This window comes from Heptranchias perlo, chromosome 30 (assembly GCF_035084215.1).
Source record: "Heptranchias perlo isolate sHepPer1 chromosome 30, sHepPer1.hap1, whole genome shotgun sequence".
In the NCBI taxonomy this organism is placed as follows: domain Eukaryota; kingdom Metazoa; phylum Chordata; class Chondrichthyes; order Hexanchiformes; family Hexanchidae; genus Heptranchias; species Heptranchias perlo.
The window spans coordinates 14,655,574-14,676,621 of NC_090354.1; the positions used below are offsets into that span (position 1 = coordinate 14,655,574).

Below are 21,048 nucleotides of genomic sequence, written 5' to 3' on the forward strand. Positions count from 1 at the left end.
TTTCTCAGTGGCTTGTGCCAGAGAGTCTTAAATATGTTGATGGGTTTCCAGGCACATTAGACATCCAGCCAACCCAAAAACACAGTTAATTAAAGTGGCCTAAGGATATCCTGTAGGTCAGGTCTCTTCATGGTATCAGTGAATATTATTTAGCATATTTATGAACTTTTTTGTCATTTATTTAAAAAAGTTAGCAATGTTAATGTTACACAGATATGCCAATTCTCCATATGTAATATGAAGACTTCCAATTTATCAGTAAAATCCACCCGTCTCATTTTTTTCAGTTCCTTTGAGTTTCCAAAGCTCAGAGAAAGTGCAAGAAAATGCAGACAGCTGAATTTTACTGAAGAGCTCAGAATCTTTATATTAAATACGGCAAGTTGACATCTCTGGTTACATAAATCACCTTAGTCCCTTCACCCTCGTTTCAAACAAAATAAAACTTAAAGGTTACCATTTTATACGTCCTATGGGATCCCAGAAGCCAGGCCTGCTAATACTACAAGGGCCCACAGTTGCCTGCTTGTAGTAACTGTAAAACTTCAGCATCTTCTCATGGGACGGACGGTAAGAACCTGGTGAGAGAAAGACAAACTAAAAACAGTGCATTTTGAACTTTATTTTTATCCTCCATTATGTGACTCACTGGGCCACTTGTTGGTACCTTTCAGCCAGAAAGGTAGACAATTCAGGCCCAAAGTTTCCATAATTGCCGACATCTCTGATCCATGTTTGCTGAATAAGAGGTATAATTCGAGACTTGTCATGTGGATTCGGATATACTTACTGCGGCTGTGAAGTGTTCCATTCAGCAGTTCAGCTAACTAAGGCAAGAGAATTCCTGTTACAGGAAATACAGAACTCGAGTTGAGTATCTTCCAGCTGGAAGTCAAATACTTGGCCACTTAAGTTCCAGGCAAACTCTCAATTCACAATACTCGACAATGTGGGCGAGAATGAACCAGATTTGTAACCATAGCGATGCAAATTTTAGGTATACTGGGAAAGACCAGGACAGAGAAAAAAAAAGTGGCACACATTCAAGTGAGTAGCATAGCAATCTGCGCACTCTTATTTTCTGTTGTCATGGTAATCAGTGGGTGAATGGCTGGGATGCTTGATTACACAATTGTGCAAAAATGAGAAGCTGTTACACACAAAAGCAAAACACAAAGAGGTTACAATACAAAAATTAGAAACTAAATGACTTAAGAAGGTGGGGACACGGAGCTGCAGGACTCAGTAACACCACCTCACCGCCAACTCCACCTTCCTGTTCATGGTAATGTTCTACTAAGGCTCATCATTGATTATCAGTCTTTTGAACTGTCCATCTCTGAATGGGAATTAGTGTGTAACTTTACCTGTGAACACGGACCTGAACTCTCCTTGTTCAGCTTTCAACTGCAGAAGAATGAAACTGACATTCTTATTTTAGTTTGTTATCAAGGTATTTAACTTCCATTGAATCACAGAATGGATTCAGCCTGTGCCAGCTCTTTGTAAGAGCAATCCAGTTAGTCCCATTCCCCTGCTCTTTCCCCTTGGCCCAGCAAATTTTTTCCTTCAAGTACTTATCCAATTTTTGAAAGCCAAGATTGAATCTGCTTCCACCACTCTTTCAGGCAGCGCATATAATATATAACTACTCTCTGCATAAAAAAGTTTTTCCTCATGTGGCCTTTGGTTCTTTTGCTAATCACCTTAAATCTGTGTCCTCTGCATTTACAACCCTTCCGCCAATGGGAACAGTTTCTCTTTATTTACTTTATCTAAACCCTTTATGATTTTGAACACTTCTATCAAATCTCCTCTCAATCTGCTCTGCTCTAAGAACAACCACCCCAGCTTCTCCAGTCTATCCATGTAACTGAAGTCCCTCATCCCTGGAACCATTTTAGTAAGTCTTTTCTGCACCATCTCCAAGGCCTTCACATCCTTCCTAAAGTGCAGTGCCCAGAATTGGACACAATACTCCAGTTGTGGCCAAACCAGTGTTTTATAAAGGTTCAACAAAACTTCCTTGCTTTTGTACTCTTTGCCTCTATTTACAAAGCCCAGGATCTCATATGCTTTTTTAACCACTATCTTAACCTGTCCTGCCACCTTCAAAGACTTGTGCACATATACCTCCAGGTCTCTCTGTTCCTGCACCTCCTTTAGAACTGTACCACTTAGTTTATATGGTCTCTCCTCGTTCTTCCTGCCAAAATGTATCACTTCACACTTCTCTGCATTAAATTTTGTCTGCCATGTGCCCATCCATGTCACCAGCTCGTATATGTCCTCTTGAAGTCTATTACTATCCTCCTCACTGTTTACTATACCTCCAAGTTTTGTGTCATCTGCAAATTTTGAAATTGTGCCCTCTACACCCAAGTCCAAGTCATTAATATATATCAAAAAAAGCAGTGGTCCTTGTACCGACCCCTGGGGAACACCACTGTACACCTCCCTCCAGTCGGAAAAACAACCCTTCACCACTACTCTTGGGTTTCCTGTCACAGCCAATTATGTATCCATGCTGCCACTGCCCCTTTTATTCCATGCGTTTCAATTTTGCTGACAAGCCTATTATGTGCCACTTTATCAAACACCTTTTGAAAGTCCATATACACAATATCAACCCTCTCTGTTAACTCATCAAAAAACTCAATCAAGTTAGTTAAACACGATTTGCCTTTAACAAATCCATGTTGGCTTTCCTTTATTAATCCACACTTGTCCAAGTGACTCTTAATTTTGTCCCGGATTATCGTTTCTAAAAGCTTCCCACCACCGAGGTTAAACTGACTGGCCTGTAGTTGCCGGGTTTATCCTGATCAAGAAAGTTCTCCTGAACAAACTTCAGAAATTCCCTCCCCCTTTGCCCTTTACACTATTACTATCCCAGTTGCTATCAGGATAGTTGAAGTTCTCCATTATCACTACTCTATAGTTCTTGCACCTCTCTGTAATTTCCCTGCAAATTTGCTCCTCTACATCCTTCCCACTAATTGGTGGCCTATAGAATACACCCAGTAGTTGAACGGCACCTCAATTGTTTCTTAACTCTAACCAAATAGATTCTGTCCTTGACCCCTGAAGGACATCCTCTCTCTCCAGCACTGCAATATTCTCCTTAATGAATACTGCCAACCCCCCTCCTTTTCTTCCTTCCCTAACTTTCCTGAACCACATTGGGCTCGATTTTCGGGTGAAGGAGCGGGTGCATTGGGGGCGGGGGGCGGCTCCGAAAATCGCTGAAATCCCGAGCGGGTTCGGAGCCCGGCTCCAACCCGCCGACTTCCGGGTTCCCCAGTGACGGGTCCGGGTGCGCGCACGCCTCCCGAATGCGGAAGTCCCATCGGCAATTAAAAGCCGGCAGGGTGATACTTTGCATAGTTTGTCAGCTAGTTGAAGTACTTGAAGTACTTAATTGTCTCGACATTTTGGCAGGGGTGTGATTTTGAAGCATCCTCAGCGTGTTTCCCATGCTGGGGGAAATACTCCCTTTTGCAACAGACATGTTTCAGCCAGCAGCCAGTGGGAGATGCAAATGCTTATTTGACAGGCGGGGAGAAAACGTCATTTATTGCAGCAGGGCACTGTCACTTCAGGCAAAGTATTGGCTGCAAGTTCTTTGTGTTTTCACTCAAAATTCTTACTTTTCACCCAAAACTCTGCTGTTCAAACATATTTAACTACTTTGCAGACACCGTCAGGAGGGAGGGCGCTATGGCTGCATTCACCACTACTTCCGAGGACGAGCAACATCAACAGCCTCGCCAGGAATGGCGTCCACCTCAGCCACGTGGAGCTCCATAACACAGTGCTGCGCCACAGGCACCTGCACAGGAGCACAGAGGGCAACAACAGAGAGAGTGACGTCGCAGGAGGCACTACCCTCGCCACAGGGTCAACAGACCATGGCTCAGCTTCCTGGACCTCTCTGAGGAGCTCTGCATACGGTGGCTCAGAGCCAGTCCCAGGTAGTCGCAGACATCTGCAGCCTCCTTCATGCCGAGCTGCTCCCAGCTGGGCCGAGCAGCATCTCACCACCAGTCACTGTCAAAGTCACCAATGCCCTCAACTTCTTTGCCTCCGGATCATTCCAGGGTGCCACTGAGGACATCGCCGGGGTCTCTCAGTCGTCTGCACACAAGTGCATCAGGCAGGTCACCGACGGCTTGATTCGCAGGGCCTTGCAGTATGTCAACTTCCCCATGGACGACCTCAGCCAGACGGAGAGGGCGGTGGGATTCCACACTGTGGCTGGCTTCCCACAGGTGCAGGGTGTAATCGACTGCACCCATATAGCAATACGAGCACCTCCACATGAGCCAGGACTGTCCATCAACAGGAAGGGGTATCACTCCATCAACACTCAGCTCATTTGTGACCACCGCAAAAGATTCCTTCACGTGTGCACCAGGTACTCTGGCAGCTGCCACGATTCCTTCATCCTCCGGGAATCCAACATCCTGCCCCTCTTCCACGCACCGAACACCCTTAAGAGCTGGCTCCTCGGAGACAAGGGATACCCCCTGCACACGTGGCTCATGACACCTCTGAGGAACCCCATCACCGAGCAACAGTGTCGATATAACGACAGCCACATCGCTACCAGGTCTACAATTGAGCACGCCTAGGGCTGCTCAAGATGCACTGCGGGTGTCTTGATCGTTCTGGGGGAGCGCTTCAATACACACATGGCACAACAGAGAGGGGTGCCCCATCCACATCTGCCACCCACATTAAGGAGGAGGAGGAATACGAGCAGCCCATAGGCAGAGCAGCGGCTCAACTGGCTTCTCATGAGGCCAGAGAGTCACTGATATGTGAACAGTTCTCCTAACGTCAGAAAGTGTGAAGAGTCCAGTCCTCACATCACCTGGATAGAGCAGCGCATAGAGCAGTGCCCACACCAGCCCCGCACCCCCCCCCCCCCCACCTACCCCTCCCTGCACAAAACAGTCCTGCAACGACACATACATCCATTGTAGAGTGACCCAATGGGTGGCATCAAGTGTCAGCATTCATGGTGAACTTCATGAAAGGGCCTTATTACAGAAGCCAGCCAAGCCATGGCAGTGGTGGTGACAATAATAATATTTAATATGAGTTTAACAAAAAGCAAATATAAATAAAAAACATGACCAACCGTCAAACATACTTGTGCATCCCCTTCGTGCTTACAAAACCTTCACCTTTCTCTTCCGACTGCTTCTACGTGGTGCATCCCCTGTGGCTGCAGCAGAGGTAGTGGCAGGTTGCTCTTCTTCATGCCCTGACCGATGAGATGCTTTGGGCCTATGCCCTCTGGGTTTTGAGCCCATGAGGGCCCCTCCAAAGACTGCTCCACTGCATCTGTGCAGAGGCAGACTCGGCCACCTGGAGAGGAGGCAGCGTTGCGGATACTGGTTGAGAGGGGGTAACGGGTGAGACGTGGGAGCGGTTTGAGTGGTGTCCCCACATCCATGTCCCTTTTCTACATCATCCCTCCCCTGGGCCAGGCCCACACTACTCCTACCACTCTGCTGGACAACACTGACTTCACCTGACGAAGGAGCAATGCTCTGAAAGCTTGTGATTTCAAATAAAGCTGTTGGACTATAACCTGGTGTTGTGCGACTCTTTACATTTGTCCACCCCAGTCCATCACCGGCATCTCCACATCACATCCAGGATAAGACTCCCTGTTGGGTGAATGCTAGAGAGGATGTGGCCTGCCCCTTTACATTTTCTGGTCCTTTCCTTATATCAAACACCATGTACAATGGTTTGAGGTACCACAACGGCCATAACCAACAGTGATATCCCCGGAGACCCACTTCCTCATCTGCTGGGCCTGTCTCCAAAGATGTGAGGATTGCCTGAGATACACAGACTAGCACAAATTTACTGCTGGAAATAACAAGTGCCAGGCAGTCTGAGTTCCCTTCCCTGGAGGCCCACAAGTCGCCTCTTACCAACCCCACAACACACCCTCACGCACAGGGAGAAGGCTGCCTCCCTCTCCCAAAAACATAAAAACTGTGACGCAATCCAACAACGCCCACAGAAAAGATAGGCTAGCCCCTGTGTAGCCATAAGTACCTGCCCATGGATGCCTGCACTCTAAAGCGTGTAAAACTACTGTACAAGTACTGTACGCACAACAATGAAATAAAGAACTTGAATTTATATAGCATGTCCTCAGGATGTCCCAAAGCGCTTCAAAGCCAATTAAATACTTTTCGAAGTATAGGTTTATTGTTGTTTTGTAGGCAAATGCTGCAGCTAATTTGTACACAGTAGGGCCCCATAAATAACAATCAGATAAATGACCAGTTAATCTGATTTTGGTAGTGTTGGGTAAATGTACGTCATCAATGTACCCTTCTGTAATTGTTATTACAACTGCACCAACATGTAAACTAGTACACAATTTTTCTCTTCAACGAATTATCAAAAATATATATATATATACCTTGAATGTTATTTGTTAAATATTTTCTTGATTTCCTGTTTGAATTTCCAATCTGATCTCGCAAAATAAAGTTTTTAATATAAAAAATGTTTCTGCCAGGTGTAAATCTTTTAAAACTCAAATGTTAACATTATGGTTTTAAATGATTTTATCATTGATGACACTATTGTTCGGACAAATGATTTGCTATCACTCAGTGTCATTTAGAATCTGACACATTCAATGTACAGCAGTTCACATAACAACAATATTCTGTGCCTACAGAATATCAGTAATTGTACTGTAAAAGTAATTCATTTTGCAAAATAATTTCAATGTGGTAAGGAGCCATGTAAAAGCAAGTGTTTCTTTCCCCATTTTCACTGCCTCCAGGAACTTTTAAGCAAAACTGTGGTACTTGGACCTTAAATTACACTGCACTCAGGAAGTGTTAAGCTTAGCCTGATTTTTTTGTTTATTATCAAATAGCGGCAATTCACTGGACCGACTGATCGTGTCAGCAAAAATGTCGATAATGTGAATGGGAAGAAAATAGAAAAGTTTCAATGTAAATAAAGACTTTAAAAGGTCGAAGATTTTGTGCCACTACGGTCACAGAGTCACACCGTGAGTTTCCTTCCAGCAGAAACTCTAGTGCTTGCAGTGAGATGGGGGAAATTTTAATCTTCATTACTCCCAATGAGCTCGTCATAAGCTGTCCAGTATACAGCGTTGAATACCAAGAATTTGTGTACCCACCCGAATAACAGCCCTCCCCATTTTCTGTCCATTGCAACCCAGGCTGAAGCTACAAAATCAGCTGTGCCTTCCTACTTTCATTAAATCAAATTTTGGTGACACCATGTGGACAGAGTCAGACTTGCAGCCTCTACATTTCCAGTTACGGGAGTGTGAAGATGTTAAGGTGCACAATGGATGCAGTATCTCCTGCGTGTTGATGTACAACTGCGTTTTGTGTGTATTTGTCAGCTTAAAAATGAAGCTCCCGGTCCCACTCACAAGAGCATCACGCTGTTAAGGAATGGTGTCATCTGAGGCACTGCCACTGTTATTTTTTTCTTCTGTCTGCAGCTCCCCAGAGATGTCAACTTTCAAATTTAAGATGGATACATTCAGTAACCCAATAGAAAATCAGTAAAATCTAGTTGCCCGAATTTTCAAAACTTAGAAAAAAGATTGACTTCACTGAGACAAAATGAATCTGAAACAAAAATGCTTGTGTTTTTCCTCTCTGTCACTTTCATCCTGTTCACCTTCATTGTTATCCCTTTCCCATCTTGTTCATGACTGGTTTTTTTCAGTTCTGAAGCAGGCTTCTGCCCGAAATATTAACCTGTCCTTTCTCTTTACAGATTCTGAAAGGTGACCTGTTGTGTATTTCCAACATTTTGTTTCACATTTCCAGCATTGGTAGACGTTTGCTTTTTAATTAGAAAATCTGAGCACAGTGCATCTCATTCAGTTTTTGTTCCACTTGACTTTAATGTTCATTCCTGGAGTATTCTGCTAATAAAAAATAAATTAACTTTTCAAAAAATAATGTGGAATTATCAGACAGGAACGTGGGCCCACCGAGGGTTCTGACCAATCAGCACACAGGAAGTTTGATGGGCACACAGTGGAGCCAATGACATGTCACTGTTCAAGTGGTTGCAAATTGAAATTGAATGTGGTGAAATAATTTGCATTATAAACATGGATTAGGGATGTTAAGGAATATCTATTTCTTTTAAAGCTTATTTTTATTTATTATTTTAAACTAGAACGTGCCATTTCCCTTTGAAGTTTATTGGAAACATGACCTTGTGAAGTGACCTCAGAATTCGGCAGCTGATATCGGATGCATTTCAGAAAGGGAAAACCTACTGCAGATCTTAAAGCTATGCTTCACATATTTTGTGATTCTTAATGCTGGAACATTTAAAAATACGACCAGCAGCATTAAGTACACTAGTTTGGAATGCTCCAACATTGGAGTAGAAGCTGCAGACTGTCTATTTGATTTCTGTCTATTTCAGTCACTTATTGTTGAAACTCCCTCAGCTTGAAAGGAACCACTCCTGAGTTTACAATGGTATCACCACTGGCACTTAGTGCTCCCTGTGATCTTCCTGAACACTTGCTGTTTGTTTCTCTCCTCCCCGCTCCTCTCCCTCCCAAACTGTGGAAACTGAGGTTGCTCAGTTGGAGAAAGTGGACATTCAACAAGCAAATGTGGAGGAGGCTGGACAGATTCAAGATCAGCAGGAAATGGGGGAGAGCTGTTGTCAAGTGGAGAGAGGTGAAGGTTAGAATAAAGCACAGGGTTTGGAGGCTGGGAGGGAGGAGTCTGGGAAGAGCCCTGAAGTCTCTGATAATACTGCAATAGTACAATGTACACAAGACAGCCAAGAAGGGCAGGGTTTACTATACAGGGCATGGGGTATATGGGCATGGGTACATGGTCCCTACTTTTATAGAGATAGGAGTACATTTTCCAATTGATGACATTCATGTAGAAATGCTTAACATCTCATACTGCATTCCTTAATGTGATATTTTTTAGGCAGCTTCAGCCCATTTATTTCAAATGGGTTGATGTCTGAAAATAGTTTACAGCTGAATATAGTACAAGCACAATATGCATTCATATGTGAGCATGGCCGATTGGAAAATGATATCTCATAATCTCAGTATTTTAATATTTTTAAATGTTAGTTTTTCTGCCTCCCACAACTCACAAGCTATGCGCTCAAACAAGTGATTTTAAATGCACTAACATCCGGATTACAAAGCGACATTTATTTTTAAAAAAAAATTATTAAACTTCACCACACCAAAGGCCACTCCCTCCTGGCAAAAATTGCCGGCATGCAGGTGTGAAAGCATGGCGCAAACTTATTTAAATAATTTCACACATATCTATTTGGCAGCATTACTGGGCTCTGACTTAATTAACAACATGCTAAACTCCGCAGCCCATTCTTATGGGTGTTGACATGTACACAAAATAAAACAAGATTTTAAGCCTAGACATTGTACAGAGGTCCCAACCACCTCCCTTCATTTGTTTGCAAAAGCAAAAAACACATTTATTCCGTTCAAGATATCGTCAGCATCCTAAACCCCTAATGAATTAAATGCTCTACTTATCACAGGCAGACAGCAAATTGAGTTTTGGCTTAGATCCAAGAAAATCTTAACATACTCCTAAACATGAATAGATGGTCTATTTTCAGCATTCTTGTTATATATTAAAGCCCAATTTCCTCAAGAGAACTAAAGTAACAGGCAGTTATTAATCTTCAATCAGCCCTCAGGAGTCCTGTGTGAGAAGATCATTCTCCACCCCCACCGCATCAAATGCCATTAATTCTAAATTGAAAAAAAATTAACAGTGTTTTGCTAAGCCTTGTTATTTTGCAAAATTAAATATCAAGAGAATTCTCAGCTTTATTTTATGCTTCTACAGTTTGCTCTTCGGCCTCAAGCCTTCCAGTGCACTATTTTCACATCTACGACACTGTTAGCCTATGAAATGGGACTGATACTATCTTCTATTAGGAGTTTTATGTCTATGGGGTGTGTGTGATATCTGCCAGTTGGCCACTCACTTTCCTTAGATCTCCTTAGAGGTATCAGGATGCAGAAAAACCCACTATCTATTTTCAACAGTATCTTTTTTTTTATATTAAGCTAGAGTTGTATGTTTTAGTCTGGAATCTGTGAAATACTGAATTTGTTCAATTCGTGAGGCAGACCTGATAGCTTATCTTTGACAAAGTAGAATAAACTTACCATTCCAAATTTCCTTACTGAGTTTTGCTTTATATCACAATTCTATCTGAATCTCTGCTTATCTATATAAATTATTATATTTGGCATTCCATTAAAAAGTCCTACGCAACCTTTTTGCCTGTGATGCCTGTAGATAAAGCTGTCCTAAAAGCATTTTTCAGTGTTATGTGACACTCTGTGATACTGTATGACTTTAAGTCTGGACACATCGAACGTTCACTAGATTGATTCCTGGGATGAGAGTGTTGTCCTATGAGGAGAGATTGAGTAGAATGGGCCTATATTCTCTGGAGTTCAGAAGAATGAGAGGTGATCTCATTGAAACATATAAAATTCTTAGAGGCAGGATAGATGCTGAGAGGCTGTTTCCCACGACTGGAGAGTCTAGAAATAGGGGTCATGATCACAAGATATGGGTCGGCCATTTAGGACCGAGATGAGGAAAAATTTCTTTACTCAGAGGGTTGTGAATCTTTGGAATTCTCTATTCCAGAGGGCTGTGGATGCTCAGTCGTTGAGTATATTCAAGACTAAGATCGACAGATTTTTGGGCACTAAGGGAATCAAGTGATATGGAGATAGGACGGGAAAGTGGAGGGGAGGTGAAGATCAGCCATGATCTTATTGAATGGCGGAACAGTTTTGAGGGGCCGTATGGCCTACTCCTGCTCCTATTTCTTATGTTCTTATTTTCACTCTAGATGCATTTGCAGACTATTGCCAGAGGTGGCACCAAAGAACAACATCAAAAGAGGGGCAATGACAAATAGCGAGAGAGGGGAACATCGGAGGCCATCGAGAGAGGGCCTATATGGAGTCAACGACAAAACATGAGATACAGGACAGCGAGAGATGCATCATTGGTGGCCAGCGAGAAAGTAAGAATTGGGGCCAGCGAGAGAGGGGCACATAGGGAGGCTTCTCATGAGCAGTGCCACTGGAGATCAGAAAAAGAATAATCAGAAAGTTATTTTCTTTTAAAATTTACAACAAAGACAATTGCAATTGAAGAGCGAGCTATAATACTCATCACTAACGCTGGTGAAAATAACCAAATCCACAATATACTAAAGCATCCTTTGTACTGGCACAAAGAAGGTTACAACAATGGAAGCAGATTTTATGCTGGTGGTGACATCTGTACCATGGAGTTAAAGGACAAACGTTTGTGCCTAGAATTTCCCACGTAGAGTGCCTTAACCCAACCAAGCCACCAGAGGGAAGTACCAGGTAAAGGCTAATTGCTTTTGAGCAGGAAGGGTGGAAAACTTAGAGGGTGATTTGCCCCAGGTTCTTTCACACACTTCCCAGAAGCTTAGGGCTGCCACATTGTGCCCGCTCCAAAACAGGGCAGGGATGGGGCATTCCTAAAAAAGGCTGCACACATGTGCAAAACAGGTCTCATCACACATTAGCAAATGTGAACAAGGTCCACTTGCAAATATGCACAGCATAAATACAGTAGCCGAAAAATGGATGCTTGTCCAAACTTCATTCTTCAAAATTACTGGGTAACTATCCTCGAAACTAGATGCGTCACCCTACAGTGCCTAGTTATAGATCAGCATTTTCAGAGGCTTGGGAGGAGATTGCCTGCCAGGCCTTTCAGGTGAAGAATGGTTTGTGATGCAAAGGAGAGGGGAAGAAAAAAAATGTGAAGGAAAACATGAAAGGGTCTCTATCTTTTATCCTTTCCATTAAAACAATTCCAACGTTACAATATTTAAAGAAAAATGCACTCACCATTTTTCGGCAGGGCCTGGATGACAGATACAGCTACTTGAAACTGTCTCTGGCAGTCGGACTGAACCTCTACCATGGTGGTTTTGCAGGTGTCTGTGGGAAGCCTTATTCAGCAGTCCAGCTTCAGGAAAATACCACACAGGCCTCAGGATCTCTGGTGTTCTAAGAAGCTGCCAGCATAAACACAGAACAGATATAGAATTACTAATGGATCTCTCGTGGCTGTGTGTTGCAGAATGGTGATGTCCAAAGAAGGATATAGCAAATATAATATATAGATAAGCTCACTATTGATGGGTAGTTTGGACTAACTGCAGAAAAGTAGTAAATATTGATAATAAATTATGATATATATTTCTCAGTTAACTGCATATTATTACTTGATAAACGTTCAGTGATTATAGTAGTTAATCATTCACTGAGAAAGTTATCATGCAACAACTGGATAGAGCATCCCAGATGAAGTTGGTGATGATGTCCATTATCAGTGGAAAAATAAAACCTGCAGAGTCAATTTAACCAAATTAGGAGCACTCCATTCAGTCAGTTCAAAGGTTAGTTAGTGTATTCAAGCCCTGCACCAGGATTTGAGAACATAATCTAAGATGACACTCCAATGCTGTGCTGAATTGTCTGAAGTGCCATCAATCAGAGAAGATGTCACACCAAGATCCTTCCTGCCTGTTCAGAGAGATGTTAAAAGCTGAAATTGGAAGACACATTTTCTGCCTCTCTGGTCCTTAAGGACAAGCTCACCCAGTTATTTGGGTAATTGCATATCTTATCAATTGTTGTAATGGTTAAGTACTGGAATCTAATCTTTGTAACAAGGCCACAACTTCGTGTATAAATGCATTCACTATCCTGCACGGTAACCTGAAGGCACCACACTGTGCAAAACCACAGTACATTCAGGTCACAACAAACACATTCGAATGTCTGTGTTTTACAACAAGAGGATCTGAGTAACCAGATTTAGAGGTGCATATATGACTGTATTATGAAAGGTTGATGAGAATTTTAAATAAGCAATGATTCATTCTCCTTGCTCCACTAATTTGTTGTTTTTCTAACTTATCTCCTTTGATTTTCACTTTCTTTCTCTCCATGACCTCTTCAATGGGGAGTGCATGAGGTACCCACATCAGAGATTACTGACCCAGTAAGTGGATGAGCAGCAAAGGCCATGTTTGAAAAATCTAATCTATCAGAGAATTAAGCATCACAGAAAATATTGAAAAATGGACGGGTATGACAACACAAACAGCCAGTGAGATAAGCTTCATAATCATGGCAGCCTGAGAGACTAGTTTCATTATCACATCAGTTATGGCACAGGATTGGTTATACCATTAATTTTTTGGTGATGCAGATGTAAGGCTTGTCTCTCGGACAAGCCAAATAAAAGAAGTATTAAAGGGGGTAGCATTATATCACAAAACAAATACCCTTAATTCAGGGACCTGGAACATAGCAGCAGTCATCAAATCATAACACCGATAATTGTGAATGATAGCTCTACAATAAACTAACCCTAGGTTGGATACCCCTGAATTGCATCTGTCGGATTTATTTTATGGAAGCTACTTGTGCAGTTTCATACTGTTCCTCTAACATGCCCCAGACTGACATGCTTCGGTCACAGGAGAGCTTGGCTGCACATACATTAAGGTCTTCTACATGTTTTCTCTTTCAGTCAAAGGGCACAGGTTACTTATGAGCAAGGATCCACCAACAATATTATGTACTAACATTCTTGACAAGGGCCACAATCCCAAGTGCTAGGCACTCTCACAATGCCGCACCATGGAGTAATGGGATGCACGTCTCCATCTGTGATTTCCCACACATTCCGCTCCTGATTTCAATCATGGCACTGTGGGCAGTTACCAAGTAAAGACCAGGAACTCCCTATAGAAGCAAAAGATTCGAAAAGCAGAGCTATTTTAATAATGCCCTTTCACTTACTGTATGGGAGGAGGGATAAACCAGTTTACTCATAGAATTCTTTAGTCTTTTTGTTTGCTAAAGAGCAAGAAGGACCTGCCCCGAATCCTCACTCAATCAGCATTGCATATCCAGCAAATGGTGGCCGCCAAGGCCATGGGTTAACGGGAGGCAGGCAGGAAACGAGCAGTGTGGTCTATAGATTCTTTAGATGCACGCAGCCACCTTACTAGTATTTTCATCGTGTAGTGTCAGCTGTGGCTCAGTGGGTAGCATTCTCGCCTCTAAGTCAGAAGGTTGTGGGTTCAAGTCCCGCTCCAGATACTTGAGCACAAAAATCTAGGCTGACACTCCATGCTGCACTGTCCCTGTTCTACAGTAGAGCCTGGTCTCCAATTGTCTAGGATTTCCCTGCCGTTGGGCCAAGACTTTGCTCCGCTGGGACCGTGTGGTGGTTGGTGTGCAACGACCACCCCACGTTAAAGGAATCCATGCACAGGCATCTTCCACCAAGTCATCCTTGACCCTGAGGGATGTCCAGAGAGAGAGAGAGATTTTCATAGTCCATTACATAAGCTTAGGTCACCCATGGACCTGTTGCCTAATAGCTCTGCAGTAGACTTTCCAGAAAGGAAATTTGCACCCTGTATAAAATTAGCAAAAGTGCAACACAATGACAATTTAAAGAGGCCGATTGTATGTGGGGAGGAGGTTTTCACTGGGCCAAGTTTTCAATCAGAAGTACCTGAACTGAGATGGCTGCAGGGCACAAAGCTGGAATTATCACATTTATACAGATATGTGGCAAGAGATCCCAACGAAAAATTATTTATTCCCCAACAATTTTTTGAGAGGGGAAGGGCGGGAATTTGCAGTGTGATTTGTTTCTTTGTCCCAAATCCTAACTAGACATTTTAGTAGTCTTACCAGTCAGTGATCAAATTATAACTCAGAATTCACAGAGCTCAACACATTTTAAATACAAACTGCTGGTTCAGTTTGCTAAATGAACAGCCCTGTATTGTACAGCATAAGTTTAATGCAGCTCTTAAGGAATTCAGATCGTTGCCACACACAAATGTGTAACTATGTATAAGCCTAGAAATTCCTGTCAGTGATTCAGCAGACAGATGTTTAAAGTATTTGTACAAAACTCCTTTGTCCGCTATTTTAAAGCAGGTATTAAACCATTTATTTTAAACAGGTTAACACCTCTGCCAAAGTAGCAGAGAAAGGAATGCGTAGTGAAGCATTCATTGCCGATAGTCCCCGCTGCTTATAGCGGGCATGTTCATGCGAACGCGATTTGCCCGTTATACGCAATGGCCGGTATAACTCCTGAAGAAAATTTATTTTCTCGCTCTCTCTCCCTGCAACGAGCAGCCCACAGCTCCCCGATTTCCAGCCTCTTCCAATGGAAGCGGAAAAGGTGTCGGCGTAAAGCTTTTGCGTCTGCGACGGTGACTGGGTATGTCCGGATTAAAAAATGTGGAAATGTCAAGTGTGCAAGAGGGACAACCTGTAACAGATATTAGCTTTGCTTCGGTTGTTCTTTCCACATCTGTTACAGTTTGTCCTTCTTCCAAAGTTGACATTTCCACATTTTTTATCTTCACATGTCCAGCCACTGTCGCTAATGAAAGTTGGAGGAACAGAAATTGGAAAGGCTCTCGCAGAAAAAAAGCCATGGCCCTTTTCAGTGCCAATGACTGGCAGTTTAAAACATGTGGAAATGTCAATCGGGCACGAAGATCAGAGTATAACATGTGCAACACTCCAAAGTACGCCAAACGAGAAGAAAGGGCTGGATACAGAGGTGGACTTAATGAAAGAGAACCCTTAATGAGGTGTTAACCAGTGAGTAAGCACAACTGTTTCTGCCCGAAATAAATGGAGCACCTAAGACACTATAACCGGCAACTTTGAAATTGATGTTAATGCAAATAGATAATGGTTAGGGCCTTTTTGGCCAATATAAGCAACTGCCCGTTTTAAATGTGGACATTTTAAGTGGTGGGGACTGTATCACCAACATTAATTCCCAGGCTATAATGTATTAAACCATTGTAAAGCATTAGTGAGGGGATCTGGGTGGTTTAACAAGTTAGCATATTGCCTCCCACCTTTGGGACCTGGATTTGAATCCAGCCAGGATTCATGATGATGGCCTCCTCCTAGCAGCTGCAAGGATCCTGTTTTAAATGAGTTTGGGTGATCGCAACCAGTTCTCAGTGGGTGAGTCCACAGCAGGAAACCGCCAACCACATTCAGGCCCCCAAATTGTGGGGAATGGAAAGATTTGAACAAGTACAGTAGAGAGTATAAGAATTGCTGAGGTTGGCACTAAGGCAGATATCCCGTGCTATATATCACTGGGAATGCTACACGCTGATATGTTTCAACCCCATCCCAGCACTGACACTGTCTGCCTTGATGAGCACAAAGTCACAGAAAAACAATGAAAAAGAGAATGTGGGCGCACATCTCTCAAAGCTCAGTGTCTCCAACTCTCAGTGTAAATATTGATCAACTGTTGGGTCCCATGAATTGCACAACAGCTTACATCCCCAGCACAATGTCACTCCTGGCACTCAGTGCACGAGATGGGCTCCTAAAGATTTAAACTAGCCTGGAACAGATTAACGCTAAGAACTGGGGAAACTATTGATACCAAACCAAAAGCCAAATATTGTACGCTCTCTTGATGAGAAATCAGATATGGCCTCACTCCTGGGGGTTCCTCACCCTCACTCTACCTGCTGGGAGATGCCAACAGAGGACAAACAATTCCTAAAAGGGAGGGATGGACAAACAAAAATCAGAATGCAAATCACCTCTATCCACTCTCTCACTCCTCCTAGAGGTAAATTCAAAAGAAATAACTGGTGATGCCTGAAACCGAAGCCATTCCTGCCAGCCAGGGAATGGCTCAAAACACTGGGCTAAAAAATAAATGAAATGGCAAACAGGCCAATGCTTAAGGGTAACGGATCCCTGACCCTGACTGCATGGTTGAGATTACACAGGGGAAATCCCATTGAGCGATTTGAAGACACCCTAACCCACGTGGATGACATTCAAATTCCTTATAAAAAGCATCCGAACTGCACAATTGGTTTTAATAAATTCAACTGATTGGTTATCAATTCTAAAAAGTGACAAATCTTTTTAAACCATTTTTCTTATCAACAACTTGCACCTTTAACACAGCAAAACGTCCCAAGGCAGCTCACTGCTGTGGGTCAGACCTGAGCTGGGATAAAAGACAGGGGAGATTACCAGAGGCACTGTTCAAGAGGTAGATTGAAGAATGCTTTTGAAGGTGGGCAGAGATGTCGCAAGGTGGAGAGGTTTTAGGGAGAGAGTATCAGATTATGGGGCCAAGATGGTTGAAGGCTCTGCCACCAATGGTAGAGTGGAGAGAGGGGGGACATGTAGCAGGTCACACTTGGAAGATGGGCAGGGATGTAGGGCTGAAGGAGACTGCAGAGATTGGGAGGATTTGAAGATGAGAGTAGGAATTTCAAACTCAATGCACTAGGGGACATAGAAGTCAGTAGTAGCCAGAAGAATCGGTGGGGGTGGGAGGGGGGAATTAGTGGGATTTTGTATGGGATAGAATGCAAACAGTGGACGAATTGGAGTTGATTAGGGTGAAGCTTTTGTGGCTGTCAAGGAAAGCACCAGAACAGTTGAGTCTGGAGGTGACAAAGGCACAGATGAGGGCTTTTGTGGCATCTGGAGTGAGGTAGAAATAGAGACGGGCAGTGTTTCAGAGGTGGAAGTAGGCAGATTCTTGGGTCAAACAGGACACCAATGTTGCAAATCTTCCGTTTCGGCTTGTGCAGGCATTCAGGAAAGGGGTTGGGATCAGGGGCTAGGGCGGGGATTTTCTGACAGAGGTTAGCTTTGCTGTTAGCAATATTGAGTTGCCGGAAGTTCTGGCTCATCCATAACTTCATTCCATGACTGTCACCATGCTCTTCGACTGGCAATCAGACAGTATGATGACAGCCATGGAATCAAGGATATTACTGGACATACACATGAAAACTTACTCAATGCTTACCACTGCAGTGTGGTCTGCAAGTCTGACTGATGTAAGTTTGGGATGCACAGTGTTATCAATTGTAAGATTTGGGACCTTGAAGATACAGGACCACAGTACATGACTCCTAATATTACCAGAGTATTTTAACAACAGATTGCAGAAATATTGCTATCCTACTTATTGTATAATAATTATAACATGGAGTTTCATTTTTAAAGTTATAGTGGGGGAGAAGAGATGGGGGGAAAGATAAGGGGGGGTGAGGGGGCAAGAGAGAGAGGGGACATCATGGGGGAGCGAGGGGGGGGGAAGGAGAGGGTGGGGGGGGGGAAGGAGAGGGGGGGGGGGGGAAGGAGAGGGTGGGGGGGGGGGAAGGAGAGGGTGGGGGGGGGAAGGAGAGGGAGAGGGGGAATTGCCACCGAAAATTAACGCAAAAATTAAAAAGGGCATTCATCCTGCATGGAACAGTAAGGAATCACATCATTTGGGCCCAGTGACCTGAATGAGGTGATGTTGTTTTCCCATTGTCATTGCAGTGAGACAGTGACACTGCTCAGTCTCCAGATACTGCCCACAGTTGGCAGCACCTACAATGCAGGTCGGCACAGTAGCCCTTTGGTCAGAGTGCAGAACAGAAACACGTGACATTGTCAACAAACTTCAGAATGTCAAATTTAAAAAAGCCCTTTGAACACCTCAAAAGCCTTCTGAGCTTTGGAAATCAACCAGAGCTGCCAAGTGTCACTCTATATGCCACAGTCATTCAGTCTGATTTAAAAATGAAACCTATTTTAACGTATAGTCCTGTTAGAAATAAACATACTGTCACATATTTAGTTGGGTTTGCAATCTGTGATTGTAACACTTTTAACATTTCCTCAACACCTCAAAATCAACTGAGCATTTAACTCCACAATCCTACACCTTCACGGGAGTGGGAAACAAGGCATTTGTGCAATTCTGTTTAATGGACAATTACCACATTCAAAATTAGGTCTGTACTGAAAACCAAGACTGCATTGCCATTCTAAGCTCCTCAAATAAAGGGTTACAGCTAAAGGATTTAAGCAACAGCAGAAAAATGTACTGGATATTTAATCTAACTAGCATTTATAACAATAACAATCATAATTTAAACAAATACCCTAAAAGTATGAACAGCTCAGAGGAAAAGGCCTGCAAACCACCATCATCAGCCTCAGTTACATGAGTATACAGGAAGTACAGGCAGGGAGGTGGAGCTTCATCTCACACCAGTCAACTTTTAAAGGGAAATTGTCTCATACAATGCACGGTCTCTTTAGTGTTGAGTCAGGTCAAATATTAACAAAGACACAGTATTAAATACTGTACCATGTCTGAAGAAAGAATTAAGTGAATTTACCATGTTGATTGAAGTTTTGGAGAATTATAAATTGAAGTTTGGTCCAATACTGTGAATAGCGACTGCTAGTACGAAAGTCTCCTCTGTCTGCTACTGCAATGATCCTATTACACAGAATTACATAGAATTTACAGCACAGAAACAGGCCATTCGGCCTAGTGTTTATGCTCTACAGGAGCCTCCTCCCACTCTATTTAATTCATCTCACCCTATCGACATATCCTTCTATTACTTTCTCCCTCATGTACTTATCTAGCTTCACCTTAAATGCACCTATGCTATTCGCCTCAACCACTCCACGTGGCAGCGAGTTTCACATTCTCACATTGTGAAGCAAATATGGGCATTCTGAACCCAGCAGCACTAATCTGCCCTTAATTTAGCACTAGATGGCAAGCTCATTCAGACATGATTGTTGTCAGAAATGTAAAGGTCAGACTGATGCAGCAAAGGGTGCACCTCTGGTGCTGGGACCGAGGCTATTATTGTAGCAGAGTAGACGGAACTTTACTTTGTGTCTAATTGTACCATACTTGACTTGGCTGTGCTTCATGCTCGCATTGGGTACTTGAAATGGAAAGGAGTTCCATATTCCAGTCTTAACAACCTGATAAACACAAAATTCACCAAAATAACCATTTATGGTACATTCTTATAGGCAGCAAAATGTCTTGGGAACTTTAAAATTTGTAGGCTTTTGTACGTTTGAGGCTTATAATCATCGAATCGTAGAATGATACAGCACAGAAGGAGGCCATTCAGTCCATCATGCCTGTGACGGCTATTTGAAAGAGCTGACCAATTAGTCCCACTCCCTTGCTCTTTCCCCATAGCCCTGCAATTTTTTCCCCTTCAAGTATTTATCCAATTCCCTTTTGAAAGTTATTATTGAAACTGCTTCCACCACCCTTTCAGGCAGTGCATTCCAGATCACAACAACTTGATGTGTAAAAAAAAAATTTCCTCATCTAGCCTCTGGTTCTTTTGCCAATTACCTTAAATCTGTGTCCTCTGGTTACCGACCCTCTGCCACTGGAAACAGTTTCTTCTTATTTACTCTATCAAAATCTTTCATGATTTTAAACACCTCTATCAAATCTCCCCTTAACTTTCTTTGCTCTAAGGAGAACAACCCCAGCTTCTCTAGTCTCTCCACTTAACTGAAGTCCTGCATCCCAGGTACCATTCCAGTAAATCACCTCTGCATCCTCTCTAAGGCTGTGACATCCTTCCTAAAGTGTGGTGACCAGAATTGGACACAATACTCGAGCTGGGGCCTAACCAGTGTTTTATAAAGTTTTAGCATAAGTTTCTTGCTTTTGTAGTCTGTGCCTCTGTTTATAAAGCCAAGAATCCCACATGTTTTTTTAACTGCCTTCTCAACTTGCCCTGTCACCCTCAAAGATTTATGTCCATACACCCCCAGGTCATTCTGTTCCTGCACCCCTTTTAAAATTGTACCATTTAGTTGATATTGCCTCTCCACATTCTTCCTACCAAAATGCATCACTTCACACTTCTCTACGTTAAATTACATCTGTCATGTGTCTGCCCATTTCACCAGTCTGTCTATGTCCTTCTGAAGTCTGTTACTATCCTCCTCAATGTTTACTACATTTCTGAGTTTCTTGCCATCTGCACACTTTGAAATTATGCCCTGTATACCCAAGTCCAGTTAATATATATCAAAAA

The 21,048-nt window shown here is 42.9% G+C and overlaps 1 protein-coding gene across 6 annotated transcripts in view; it reads right to left on the minus strand.

Moving 5' to 3' along the window:
* The window catches only part of LOC137299941 (acyl-CoA-binding domain-containing protein 4-like), a 71,641-nt gene extending 52,445 nt beyond the window's left edge, over positions 1 to 19,196 (minus strand). For 5 of the 6 annotated variants that reach the window (XM_067968952.1, XM_067968956.1, XM_067968953.1 and 2 more), the window contains exons 1-3: positions 19,117 to 19,196; positions 11,975 to 12,144; positions 458 to 578 (exon numbers count right to left, since the gene is read on the minus strand). In XM_067968952.1, the coding sequence (XP_067825053.1) occupies positions 458 to 578; positions 11,975 to 12,050 (197 nt within the window). In that variant the 5' untranslated portion in view covers positions 12,051 to 12,144; positions 19,117 to 19,196. The remainder of the gene's footprint in view (positions 1 to 457; positions 579 to 11,974; positions 12,145 to 19,116) is intronic. The other variant, XM_067968957.1, reaches the window with a different exon arrangement.
* Positions 19,197 to 21,048: the final 1,852 nt, after the last annotated feature.